This window comes from Elgaria multicarinata, chromosome 14, assembly GCF_023053635.1.
Source record: "Elgaria multicarinata webbii isolate HBS135686 ecotype San Diego chromosome 14, rElgMul1.1.pri, whole genome shotgun sequence".
Taxonomy (NCBI): Eukaryota; Metazoa; Chordata; class Lepidosauria; order Squamata; family Anguidae; genus Elgaria; species Elgaria multicarinata.
In genome coordinates this window covers 34,634,803-34,649,095 of record NC_086184.1, presented here as the reverse complement: position 1 = coordinate 34,649,095, position 14,293 = coordinate 34,634,803, and the positions used below count along the sequence as shown (strand labels likewise).

Genomic DNA, 14,293 nt, shown 5'->3' with positions numbered 1-14,293 from the left:
CAGCTTCTTTATATCTCTGTCATTCTGCGCGATCTTATCTGCAAGCACCCCCATCCTTGCTGCTGCGTTTTTTTCATTAACATCCATCTTCTTGCTCAGTGTTGCAGTGCTGTCCAGAATCAGCTTCTTCAATTCTTCCAATGCAGTTGAAATTGGCACCGTGCCAGATTCCTCAGCCATCTCGACAGATCCGTTACTTTCGCTTCCACTACTTTGTGAGACTTTTTCTGCAGACACTTTCTCAAGACGGGCCAAATTATGATTAGAAGGATGAACTCTTTGCCAAGAAACCTTCCCCGGTTGTTGTTTTTTCAATTTTCTAACGTTCGGCATGGATCTATTTTTAACTCTCAGTCAATGTCCCGTTTACAGTCCACACCGTCTCTCTTCCTACGCAGATAAACTTTCTTCTTCGGTGCTTTTTTTTTAAAGGGTGAATTTACTGCCAATTAAACCTTTCTCTCAGATTAGGAGTATATAAATCACCGCTTTATCAGACTAGAAGACAGGAGAGCTCAACATTCCAAAGTTAGTTTTGTTTTCTTGCTCCCCCCTCCTTCCGTCTGTTTACAGCCAAAGAACGGGCTGCTTTCCTCCCTCCTTATTCTGAGTCTGCTTCCGAAAAACAGGATTTTCACCCTCTCTTAGCAATCGTAATCATCTTCCTTCATTTTCATTAACGACCCATGCCTTTTAAAATGAGATAATTAGCTTTTCAGATCCCCCCGATCAGGAGCTCTTAAGGAGAAACCTTACCCGCCATGGCGTCCGGCTCCGCCCCTGATTTGGCCTTGAGGAGATAAGCTCTGGAGAGGGCTGACTCCCAGCTGGGGTATCGCCCATGTGAGCTTCCTCCCCCACTGGTACAGGCTGGCTGGTGTCTAGCACCGCCTCCTCTATTTCCGAATCTGATTGATTACCTGAAACACCTTCTCCCAAAACAGGGGCAGTAAGGTTAGACATGACACTGGCCGTCGCTGAGTCTTAGGGGAGGTATGTCAACCTTCTTCAATGCAGGGGAAAATAGCACAAAAGCTGGAACACTGTCAAGTGATTGGTGGTTGGGGAAGATGAAGAGGGTGGGCACCTCTGCCATAACACCACAATTTCATCTCAGCTGTTCAACGTTGTCATGACAAGGCCTGTGCCCCTTGGTGTGGGGGAAGGAGTTTCAGGCTATCCATCAGAATCAGATTCTGAAGTTGAAGAAACAGGACTAGAAACGTCCCAGCTTATGCAGGAAGTGGGGGAGGTGATTCTCTCAGACTCTTCTGCAGCCAGGGATGAATCTGCACAGGACAGTATAAATGAGAACATTAACAACACACAGTCTGTGGGAGGTCAGAAATCCTTCAATGGGGAGGGGACGTCAGAGCTGGCCGACCCCAGGGTCCACTGTAGGTTCAAACAGGTGGAGCTAAAGGTAGGTGAGAGGTGGTCAGCTCAGCTAGCCTCTCTCGAAAAGCAAAAGCTTCTTCCAAGAAATCTTCCTTGAAGTGAAAGGGCCTCAGGGAAAAGGCCTTTCTTCCCTTTTCTTGAAAGAACAATTGCTTCGCTTAGTTTAGCCGAGTGTTAGTCTAGAAGAAAGTTCCTAGGCTTTAAATTCTCCTGATGTGCAAAAAGATGTTTATTTACTGAATAAAGCTTTGTAGATTAGTTGGCAGACTTCTTTGTTGTCTTGCACTTCGGCGGGAGGGCAAAGAAACATGACAAACATGCTGGAATGTCTGGACAATTATTTTTTTTAAAAAAAAGTCTTTGCTTGACACTGAAAACACATCCGAACAGGAGCCAGGCAAACCTCTCGGTGTGCTACAACCGAGAAGCCCCACTCACGGATCACGGCCTGCCTGGCACCAACATTGTCATCTTTTCGGTGCCAGGTTAAGACCTTCCTTTAATCTGAGGCCTTTGAGAGCGTATGATATTGTACCACCCAATAGCTGCAGTTCCTTAGGCGGTTTGCAAGGCAAAACTTAAAATCGTAAAATGCAATAACGTAGTAAAAACATAATAGAAAAACCGTACATTTGAAACAGAATAAAACCAAGTAGTAACCAAGATAAAAGCCAGCAGTAGTGCGAAGAGCGAAAGACGCACTGATGCCGTTTTAAAAACTGAAGGGCTAAAAAAGCCGGGCGATTGGAGGAAAGGTCTCCCCCTGCCACTGTAAAGACCACAATATAGGTTCCAGGTGAGCCACTCTGGGGAGCTCATTCCACAACTGGGGTGCCAACACTGGAAAGGCCCTCTCTGAAGTAGCCGCCTGTCTCGCCTTATTTGGTGGGGGCGTTCGGAGGAGAGCTTTTGAATGTGATTGTGGGGTTTGGGCAGGTACATATGGAATGGGACGACCCTTCAAGTAAGGAAGGAAAATGACAAAATAAATCCTAAGCGTGTGGGTGGGGCAGGGTGGAAGAAACCCCAAAAACAGTTCTCTGAAGACTGGGCATGTTTAAGGGACCCAAAATGCTGGCTGACCATTGGAGGGGAGCCCTACACCCCAGTGGAGGCCGGTGTTCTGACTGAAACCCGAAGCAGATTCACCACCCCACGGACATCAGAGCCACCAGCCTTCACAGCGCCCCCCCCTTCCCCAGAAAACTGCATTCCACAGGAGTGTTCCAGGTTGGAACGTTTTGTTGCGGGTCTAATCTAGCCTTAATCGGCCTCCTCTCGACAGCCACCGGTGCGTCCACCACCGTCTACGCCACGGAAGCCAACGGCGACCCTTGTGCCGACTTCGACACCAAGAAGGAGGAAGGGGAGGCCCAGTACCTGATCAAGTGGAAGGGCTGGTCGTACATCCACAGCACGTGGGAAAGCGAGAACTCCCTGCAGCAGCAGAAAGTGAAAGGCCTGAAGAAGCTGGAGAACTTCAAGAAGAAAGAGGAAGAGATCAAGCAATGGTAGGTCTCCCCCTCAGAGGATCTCGTGCCCTGTACTTCGCGAAGCGGCGAGGGATGCAGCTGCATCGCACCTGAAGGTGGCTGGAGTGTGGTTTTGCTGTGGAAGGCCTTGACTTTGGCTCCCTGCTTGCAGAGAAGTAATTCCAGGGCCGGATTGCCACGTCCAGCTCTTAGCTCTGCCGAGGACGCGAAACCATTTCCTGTTTCCACCCAAGCGTCTTCCGGCTCTTCGTGGAATAGTGTGGGCAGGACGGCGCCTGCATGCCTGAGCTCCGCTCAGCACCCTCTCCGCAGAGGGCTTTATCCATCTCTTTCCTGCACAGGCTGGCCAAGGTCTCCCCCGAAGATGTGGAGTACTACAACTGCCAGCAGGAACTGGCGTCGGAGTTGAACAAGCAGTACCAGATTGTGGAGAGGGTGATTGGTGAGTGCAGTGGTCTCTTTTTGCCCCAAGTGTAGTAGGCAGCAGGACCTTGCAAGGATTAGGTTAAATTAATCCAGTGGTTCCCAATTGGTGGTCCGCGGACCCCAGCGGGTCCACGTAACCCGCCCAGGGGATCCGTTGGCACCATTCACATATTAGCTCTGCAAGGTCCACATTTTAATAAAAGAAAATATGCTCAATGTTGATCCAGATTTGAGATTAATGTAGGAAATATTGAACTGGATGTGGAAGGGATTATTTGGGACAAAAAGAGGCATGATTTCTCCCATCACATTTAGGTGTAGTAGCTGCTAGACATGTCATAATTTGTTCAGCTGTAAACTAGACATTAGTAAAATTAAATTCGTCTTTATATTCCTAACTAAATCATTGTTATTTTTGCAAGGTAATATCACAAATTTTATGGTCTGTTTTTTAGTATACCTAAAATCCTTTGCTTATTAGGGCTACCCCTTATTTTCTCCAAAAAAATGCTTCGCACAGTTAACTACCATAGAGATAACAAAATTTTCAAAAGTAGGGGGTCCATGGCTTGGCATTTGAAAAACAAGGGGTCCCCAGTGTGAATAAAGACACAAAACACACTAGGCTGACCAAAGCAAAGTTTAATACGTAGACAAGACAATTAACAAGTAAGGCTTTGGTCTGGAACAGCCACAGAAAAAATAAAGAAACGTGGGGAATAAAGGGAGGGGGAAGGGAAGGGATGAGGTAGATTTATAGCAGATATCACTAACCATAGTTCCATCTAAAAACATGCAACCACGCCACTAGGCCCCCGTTCTCCCGGCCAAACCGTGGCGAGCTTTGTCCTAGAAAACCAGACTCTAAAAACATAACAAAAGCTAACTTCCCTCAAGCACCCCCACCGGGTTGCTTCAGACGTCCATCGCCCCAGGCCGAAGACATTCTGAAGCCTAATCCAATTAGCTCTTTTATCCCTCTTCTCCCCGGCTGTACCAACCCCTCCTCCCTAATGAGGGCACTTGATCTTCTTCACACACTAGGTCCAATTAGCTCAACTAGGAGATAGCATACAGGTGCGAGGCCTCTAACTGACCTCGGGACTTCGGAGAAACTCCGGCCCCCGGGAAACCTCACTCCCGCTCTTTCCCACATACCAAGCTGGGTCCTGGCGCCAGCCGGGTCATAAACATATCCACCAGATACCAGCCATAAAACATATCAAACTAGTCCTTATCGACCCATCACCACTACAGTTTACTACCTAACAGGAAAACTGGTACAATTCAAAACTCAGCAACACTTCACAACTCCCTGGTCCTTCACATGCCCCCTTTTGGAAGATGAGTCTTGAGGGATAACCCCTCAAGACCCTCATCTCAAATCCTAAATCGGTTATCCTGAAGAGCTAAACTCCAATGCAACAACTTCCCATTCGACCCATTCATTCAAGACAACCAACACCAAGAGGGATGGTCAATCTGGGGCTTGAAGGGCCGTCCCCACCCGTACAGCCACAGTTTGCCTAGGGCCCAAACAATGGCCAAACATTCTTCTTCAATAGTTGACAGCGCTCTCTCTCGTTGCAACAACTTCTGGCTCAAATACACCACTGGGTGCAACTGCTGATCTGACCCCTCTTGGAGCAACACGGCTCCCACCCCGGTATCGAAAGCATCTATCCGCAACACAAACTCTTTCTGAAAGTCGGGGGTCAACAAAATGGGGGCAGTTATTAGCCGATCTTTCAGCAAGTCAAAAGCCTGCTGACAGCTGGAAATCCACTGTACCTGCACTGGCTTACGCTTCTGGCACAAATCCGTAAGGGGGGCGGCTGCAATACTAAAGAGGGGCACAAACCTGCAATAATATCCTGCAAGACTTGGGAACGACTGAACTTGTTTCTCGGTCCGCGGCACAGGCCAATCCCGGATGGACTGAATCTTAGCTCCTAGGGGCTTAAGGCTACCTCCCCCCACCCTATGTCCCCAGTCCCCCACTTCCCCCAATCCAGACTGGCATTTTGACGCTTGTACGGTCAGGTTGGCCCTCTGAATACGCTGGAACCCTTGCCGAACCTGGGGCACGTACTCCTCCCACATCTGAGAGTAGATGGCCAAATCATCCAAATAGGTGCAGGCAAAACTCCCCAACCCATCCAATAATCCATCCCTAAATCTCATAAACATAACAGATCCATTCTTTACTCCAAAAGGTAGCCCCGTAAACTCAAACAATCCTTTATGGGTCGCGAGAGCTGGTTTCTCCCCCGCCCCTTCATTCAGGGGGACCTGCCAATACCCCTTGGTCAGGTATCACTGTCCAGCCCCCTTTGGGGTGAACTCTCGATACAACCCCCCCCCTTGCCAGAAGAACCGGGTAGCATGTTGAGGGGTAACGGCAATCATGCCCCGCTCAGCCTCCTCCCAACACCCTGCCAGGGATGGATCACTCCGTTGGGCATTGTTGATGGCTTCTTTGGAGCCCAGTTCCCCCAACCCTGAAGTATTTCCGGCTGTCTCTGTCGCTGGCTGTTGGAGGGGGCCAGGCTTGTTGGGAAAGGGAGCAACCGTGTCCGTGTCCGCCACACCGGGCGATCTTGCTTCTTCCTCCTCCCGCACCTGCTCGATCTCACTACTCCCAGGAGCTCGCTGCTCTCCCTGCTCCAGTTGCTGTTGACATGTTTGACTCCGAATCACTACCCCCATCTTAGCTGCCACATAGGCCAAGTCATTAGTAAACGTGCGCTTTAACTGTCCCGTTTACAGTCCACACCGTCTCTCTTCCTACGCAGATAAACACTTTATTCTTCGGTGCTTTTTAAAGGGTGAATTTACTGCCAATTAGACCTTTCTCTCAGATTAGGAGTATATAAATCACCACTTTATCAGACTAGAAGACAGGAGAGCTCTAACATTCCAAAGTTAGTTTCGCTTTCTTGCTCCCCCCTCCTTCTGTCTGTTTACAGCCAGAGAATGGGCTGCTTTCCTCCTCCTTTTTCTGAGTCTGCTTCCGAAAAACAGGATTTTCACCCTCTCTTAACAATCATAATCATCTTCCTTCATTTTCATTAACAACCCATGCCTTTTAAAATGAAATAATTAGCTTTTCAGATCCCCCCGATCAGGAGCCCTTAAGGAGAAACCTTACCCGCCATGGCGTCCGGCTCCGCCCCGGTTTGTATTTTCTTGGCCAGGTGAAAGAGGTGCTTGCACCAATAAAAATTTCTCAAACCTAATTTTTCCCCTCAAACCTAACCCTAACCCTAACCCTAGCCCTAACCCTAACCCTCAATTTGTATGTCCTGCTGGCCCTGGCATTTCAGAGGAGGTGGGAGCTGAAGCATGGCGCAGAGTGTGATGCGGCATGCTCGGCCAGCATCATTTGCAGGCAGCTCGATGAACAATATCAGTGGGACAGAGTGTGCCTGCCCACGCAGCAGTGGAGACGACGATGGCCGTGGAAGGGAGGACACCTGCACACGCCCATCACCTAGCTCTACATAAGCGTAGGCACTAAGTATGTATTAGTGTATAGGCAAGTTAGCCAATTATTGTATTAGTTTGGGGAACACCCAGAGGGGAGGGTTTGGGCCGTTTGTGTTTGTGACGCGTTTTCGCAATCAAGTTTGTATTTTCTTGGCCAGGTGAAAGGTGCTTGCACCAATAAAAATTTCTCAAACCTAAAAAAAAAATTCTCAACCCTAACCGTAACCCTAACCCTAACCCTATACCCCCCGATAACCAGAAAGAAGCCAATGGGCAGAGTAACAGCGGGAAGAAAGTACAGGGGACAAACTTACTCCTGGGTGTGGAGGTTTTGGATTTACGTGACATTAGACAAGAAAAAAAAACAAAAAACTGCCTGACTCTGTACATTTAAAACCGGAACAGCTTTGTTCGAACCGCAAGACTTTACAAAAGACCTCCACGACTGTGTATTTCAGCCCCGTGCGCCCTAACTCTGCTGGGGAGGAAAGGCAAATAGAGTCCCAGGCTTCAGATTGTGATCTAAATAGGCTAGGCCCCTTGCAGGGAAAGAATGACTCAGCCTTTTTGCAGAGAGTGGAACAGGATGTTCTCTTTGTGAGGCAGGAAATTAGAATGGAAGTCAAGGAAATGACGTCGTTGCTAGAGGGGAGGGACAGATCCCCTCTCAAGTTACAAACAAACTTTACGGCCACGCCTGATTTGGAGTGGCAGGGACACAGTATCCTTCACAGATACATGCAGCTAGAAAGAAATCACAAAGGGACTGTTTCCAAACGCGTGCAATTCAATGCACGGTCAGAGGAGGAAGGTTTCCAGACCCCTGACGTGGTGGTTTCTGTTCTGACCTCTGAATTTTCTGTACGATCGCTGGACGCTGTGCAACGCGGGGAAGGAGGAGATTTGGGGTTTGCCATGCCTAGTTTGCAGGTGCGAGACCCTAGTACGCAGAGATTTCCCTTGGCCCTCCCCGTGCAAGATCACGAAGGTCAAGCGGCACACTTATCTATAGAGGAGGAAAATACAACGTTGCAGCCTGTACAGCGGGACCTAGAACAATTAGTGGAGGGAGACATCGATAACTTCTTAGAAGGCAGAATGGAGAACTGATTTTCAGATGGAGCATTGAGAACGGTGGAGGAATTGGGACGGGGTGCGGAAAGTTTGGAAGGCGGCCCGACGCTTCCGCCCAATTCCAGAGAGAGAATTTTTAAAAAATGGGAAGAGCAAATGCAGAGCGACCTGGAAGACGTGCATAGCTGGCTTCTGCAACCTCCTTATGACGAAAGCGACCTGGTGAAGTTGTGGGGGTTCCTGGTGGCTCATGCCGCCTTTGTCAACGCCCCCGTGGAGCTCAATTTTTCTAAACTCAGCCAAGATAACATTCTAAAGGTTTTCGATAAAATGAGCGGGCCCCTCATGGAAGTATATAAGGGGACCCTTACGCATTCCATGAGAGATGTCGCTAGGGCACTGGTTTTATCCATGAGAGCTGTGGAGAAAATCCTGACGAGAAGAAAGCCCAGGACCTCGCAGAAAGGGTTACCGGAGTGGTTGACCGAAGAAGAATTGATTCGCTTTTTCCAAACGGTCGTCAGAGAATGGGAGAAACCGGTTCCTAGACCACGGGATCCGGAGGAAGTCCCTGAAGCGTCGCGGGAGTGTTCCGCGGGAGGGATGGAGAGTCACGCTCCGGAGAAAGAGGAAGGAGAGACGCCACGAGAGACATCCTGTGATCGGGCCGGAACCAGTGCTCAGGGGATCTCTGCGTCTGCGGAGTCCCCGCAAAGCGGTGAGGAAACGGAGGGTGGAACGACGACTCCGCCAATTCGGTGGAGGGATCGGTCTTTAGCCGAAAGAGATGGGGAGGGTTTCGCTTCCGAAGAGAGGCCTTTAAATTTAGGGACGAGGGAGGATGAATCCAGTGAAATAGAGAGCAGTGACAAAGAATCGGAATCAGAAGGGGGATCGATCGAGACCCCACCGATGGTTAAAAAACGCACCTCCGTTAGGAAAAAATTAGTATATGCGGGTCGAGACCTCATCGGGCGGGCGGATGGAGATAAGAGGGATTTAGGGTTAGACAGTCCTTTGGCAAGTTCCATAAGATGGGCTTCGGACCCCGACCTGCGACATTGGGATGGCTTAGGTGAAAAGGATATGGAAGTGGGTCAAGCGGAGATAGACCGGGTGGGGATGTGTCAACGGGGCGATGGAAGTGAAGGGGAGAGGAGCGAGAGAAGCGGGGGATCAGTGTCTAGAGTGGAAGAACTCGTTCCTGCCGTCCCTTTTGTTTTGTCCTCTTCTGATGTAGCTGGTCGGGAGCGAGAACGAGGGACGGCTTTGACGATAGAACGACAACCAGACCGACGAGAAGAATTTGAAGGACAAACTACAGGGACCAGCTTTGTACTAGGCGCCAGGCTGAAGGACAGACCCGAAACCGGCAAGATGGATAAGAAGGGGGGGCAGGGAGGGAGGCAGGAGCGGGAACCTTTAATAGATAAAAACAACAGGTCTTATGCCGCTACAGCGGCCGGAAACGCTCAAGGGAGGACGGAAGCGCCACGGGTTCGCGGAGCAAACTGGCAGGATCCCGAATTCAAACTTTTTGAGGATGAGGAGTTATTAAATAATTATTATAATCAGATTCCTGACGACCATGACCCCCTTCAGAGGTTCGTGGTACGCCTTAGATATAAGGGACAGGATGAGAATAAATTGTCCAGAGCTTATATAAGGGATATTATCCTATTGGGGTCACTGAGGTACCCCTTGGAAGATATTCTGGCCTTAATTATGCAACCCGGTATGAAAGACGTTTGTTTGAAATCGGAAAGGGCATATCAGAAATTTTGGGACCTTTGCAAGTTTGCTCTTAAAACCAGATCCACGGCCTTGAGCGACTTTGATGTGATCCCTCTCTTTCGAGGGGAAACAAAGGTGTTGACTATTAGTTTCAGGACGACGTGTATTCCCGAAGAAGATATTTCCCTGTGGTTAGCTAGATATTGCAAAGTCCTCATGGAACCGCATAGGAAATTAGATGAAAAGGGAATATGGATGGGGGAATTTAGAGCAATAGTAGCTCTGGAAAAAACTAATTATGCAGGAACTATTAAACATCTCCCCAAATATTTTTTCTTGGGAGCGGACTGGGGGACAACACGCTACATCGGCCAACCCCCCGCCTGCTTTCAATGCGGAGCGTATGATCATCGTCGTAGAAATTGTACGACGCCCCTTTGTTCAAAATGTGGAGTGAGAGGACATGCTACCGTTAACTGTCGAAGAGAGATGACCTGTAGTCTTTGCAAAGAGATGGGACCATTGGCGTGCAGACAGGGGGTTCAGCTGAACCCCCTAATGCGCTGCCGCCGCCATGTTTCCCCGTTCAGGGCCGCCGCTGCCCCTTCACTTCCTCACACTCACACACACACACCCAGGCCCTGCTTCCCCGGCGCGCGAGGAAACGTCCCAAGGTCACTTACACGAGGGCTTTTCCCGCCTCCGGGAGGAACGAGGCTCCGGCGCGTGGGATGAGGGCTGCTCCACTGTACCACTGGGGCCCGCGCGGCTCAGGCAGTGGGCGTCGTCGTCGAGCAGCGCGATGCGCTTGGACGCAGCGGCGGCAGCAGGCGGGGCGCCGGATGGGCAGGCCCACCTCCCAGCCGGACACAGCTCCGACGGCGCTGGGGATGAGCCCGAGCGGCAGGTAAGGCGGCTGCGCAGCCCCGGCCCCAGCCCCAGCCCCAGCCCCAGCCCCAGCCCCAGCCCCAGCCCCAGCCGCGCTTCCTCGTGAGTCAGGGGCCCTGGCGAGGCTTCTCCCCAGCTTCAGGCGCGCTCGCTTCTCCCACCAAGGGAGGCCCGTGCAACTCGAACGGACTTACTTCTGAGGAAAGTAAGGGACTCTTGGGACGCTGCCGTGGTTTTATGTTTGGTGCACAGTTGGCTCTGTGCAGGCGCTCACAGCTTCCCGGCCCGATCCTGTTGCGCGTTTACTCGGAAGTAAGCCCCACGGCGGTTCAATGTGTGTACAAGGCTGCCCCCTGCGTCCGATTCCCCCACCCGCCCCGGGGAAAGTATGTCGAGGCCTGCTTGGGATCTGCTGGAAACATGCGGGCGGCCTTTGCTTCTTTCCTCGTCTCTTGGGAAGGGAGTAGTTGGCCGCGCGGCGTGTACTTTGCCCCTGCGCGGGTCGGACCCTTCTGGCAGGGCAGGGGGCATAGCTGCGGCTGCGATCCTAGGCACCCTTCCCGGGGAGTAAGACCCCTGGCACCCGGTGGGACTGACTTCCGAATAGACCTGTGTAGGACTGCACTGCAAGGCTGCGGTTCTGTACCCGTTTCTTTGGGAACAAACTCCACTGAGCGCAATGAGACTTACTCTTGAGTAGGTATGCGTCGCATCTCGCTGTAAAATGCTATATTAAAATGCCATGCATTCACAAACATATAACACACCCGTCATAAACAAATAGCAGACCTTTTCGGTTGTTCTTAAAGGACAGTATTTATTAGATAGCTCTACAAACTTACTTGGAAGCAAATCCTCTCCAAGGTGGCGGGGAGTTACTTCTGAGTAAGACTCTTGGTATTGTGGTGTTAAGCACATTTCAGCTGTTGCTGTATTGATATTTTTGAGAACTGGAGGGAGGGAGGAAGGGGAGGAACGCCTCCTTGAAAAGCTGAGGCTGTAGATCCGATGGTCTACCCAGTAAGATTGCCCGGAGCTGCAGATTGGGGCCCTCCCCCCTTCGGAGCTGCTGCCCTCCTCTCCCCATCAGCCCTGCAGGTACTGTAATGTTTGGGAGAAAGAGGGAGAAGCTGCATGTTTGCGTGCCTTCTCTCCTCATCGCTGCCCCACCGCCCACCCCAGTCTGGTCTCCAGCAAGAGAAAAGAAAGGGGGAAGTGGGGAGAACTGCAATGCCCCCCCAGGACCTCCTGGCTAAGGAGGGTTCATTCAGCAGCACCTTTTTCAGAATGCATGCAAAAACAATTCTTATCTGCCCTTGCTTATTTTAGGGTGTCCATCCCCCTTTTTTCAAGCCATTCTTTTGGTAAACATTGGATGTGTGCATCTTGTGTCACTTTAAAACAGAGCTGCAGCACAATCCTATGTATGTCTACTCAGAAGTAAGCCCCACTGAGATCAATCAAACTTACTCTGAGGTAAATGTTCACCAGATGCAGCCTGAAAATGAAGAGAGGATGAAGAAAGGACAGGAGAAAAAGAATTGTAGAAATAGAATAGCAAGGTAATTGTGGGTTATTTAACCATATTAAGTACATCCCACACTGGGATATTTAACCATATTTAAAATAATACAGTATGTGGGTATGTGGTGTGGTTTGGCTTGAATTGCTTGTGTCTGGATTTCCTTTCTGGACTGTACTTGCTGGTTACATGACCCACAAGGCCAGGTTGTGGTATAGTCCTCTTCTTCTTTTGTGTTCAAAAGCCGTAAAGTATCCTGTGAGATCTGGAAGACTCACAACTTTATTATGGCATAATAAGCTGTTGTCCACTGGCCTCAAGTGCCAAAATGACTTTACTGGCTTTGCACTGTGAGTTTGGGGGTGGGGTGGGGGGTCATGTCATTTGCTATTCCACTTTGGGCAGCAAAATGTCTTCGGCCAGCCCTGGCAAGAGCTGGCTATAATTTAGATACTGAACAACATGCATTGGGTTTCCTAGGTGTACAGGGCCCAGGTGTCTCAAGCAGGATCTACACTACTGTTTTCATAGAATCATAGAATAATAGAGTTGGGAGAGGTCTATAAGGCCATCAAGTCCAACCCCCCGCTCAATGCAGGAATCCAGCTTAAAGCATCTCTGACAGGTGGTTGTCCAGCTGCTTCTTGAATGCCTCTAGTGTGGGAGAGCCCACAACCTTCCTAGGTAACTGGTTCTATTGTCATACTCTAACAGTCAGGAAGTTTTCCCTGATGTCCAGCCGGAATCTGACTTTCTGTAACTTGAGCCCATTATTCCGTGTCCTGCACTCTGGGATGATCGAGAAGAGATCCTGGCCCTCCTGTGTGTGTCAATCTTTCAAGTATTTGAGGAATGTTATCATGTCTCCCCTCAGGCTTCTCCTCAAGGCTAAACATTACCTCTGTTTCCTCTCCCCTCCGGGACACTCCTACTTCTCCTGTCTGCACCCTCTCTCCCTCTTCTACCCCCACACATAGGGGCATTTCTCTCTCTTCTTTCCCCAGGGCTCCCCCTACGCCAATCCTCTTCTTCTGCCCTTATTTTATTTAGAGTATTTTTATTTAGAGTATTTTTATCCCGCACCTCAGCCTAAAAGGCTCCCGGAGCGGCTTACAATTGATCAGTAAAGAAGAGTGATGTGCCCTTGTGACGGTTTCCCATCCTCTCTTTTCTCCTTCATCTCCTGTCTTCTGCCAATAGCCCCTTTGCGGCTTTCCAGAGATGTCCCTACTTCCAGATCTCCTACACTCCCCCAAGTTCTCCAAATCTTGCCAGCCAGCCCTCTCTTATGCTAGGCTCGCAGCCACCCCTCGTCCTCACTATATTCACCCCAGACGTCTCTCTCCTGGACCTCATTCCAAATTCTTTGCTCAGCAGCACACAGGGCAATCTTTTAAAATCATTATTAGGGGATTTTAGGTATGGTGTATTCTATGTATGGTGCTGGAACTTAAGATGACACTCGTTAATGTGATAGAATCTGTTTTAAATGTGAATCTGTTTTAGTAAGTTTGGATTAGGTCATTATCTGATTAAATTTAAAGATGGTGAAAATTGACTGTATCTTTATATATGCCTGGTTATCACTACAGCAAAAAAATAGTATTCAGAGTCTCCATTTTAAAATGTGTATTTTTAAAGTACAGATTACTTGTTAATTAAAAAAATATAGTTTACTTCAATTTTCATTTATTTTGTTTGATGAATGAAAAAAAGTCTTTTATTACTGTATATTTAATCAATGTTTACCTTAAAAAAAATCCCTGGCTGATCCCCCTAATGAAATGTGCTGTGCACGCCTATGGCATGGGACATCCTTATTTGTGGTGCCCCAAAGCCAAACATAATAGGGAAAACCCAAGCAGGCTCAGAGAAGCGTTCCTCAGAGCGCGCGAGGGAAAACAAAGACAAAATGAGAGAGAAAAGAAACAAGAACAGAGACAAGAGCAAGGGCAGAGAGAGAAAGGGCAGAGTGAGAACCGGGACGCTACGAGGGGAACGAGTCAGGGAAATGGGGGGAGAAGGGAAGAAGAGGAGGTAGAACATAGTTTGATGAGAGAGATAAGGGAACCGGAGGAACCGGACGGACTACCGGAACGACAGAAAGAGTGGGAAACGGTCAAAGGAAAAAGAAAGGAAAAATTCAAGGGCGGAGAGGGAAAGGAAGGGGTGCAGGCGAGAGAAGGGGGCCCCAGGAGCCAGAAAAAACCTAGTCAGATTCCCCAGCGTAGCAACAGGTTTGCCCTTTTGCAAGAGGAAGGAGGGCAGT

At 49.5% G+C, this 14,293-nt stretch overlaps 1 protein-coding gene across 1 annotated transcript in view; it reads left to right on the top strand.

Moving 5' to 3' along the window:
* LOC134408719 (chromodomain-helicase-DNA-binding protein 2-like) overlaps positions 1 to 6,837 on the top strand; it is a 69,498-nt gene extending 62,661 nt beyond the window's left edge. The window contains exons 8-10 of the mRNA XM_063141114.1: positions 2,684 to 2,909; positions 3,233 to 3,333; positions 6,758 to 6,837. Of these exons, the coding sequence (XP_062997184.1) occupies positions 2,684 to 2,909; positions 3,233 to 3,333; positions 6,758 to 6,837 (407 nt within the window). The remainder of the gene's footprint in view (positions 1 to 2,683; positions 2,910 to 3,232; positions 3,334 to 6,757) is intronic.
* The last annotated feature ends 7,456 nt before the right edge of the window (positions 6,838 to 14,293 follow it).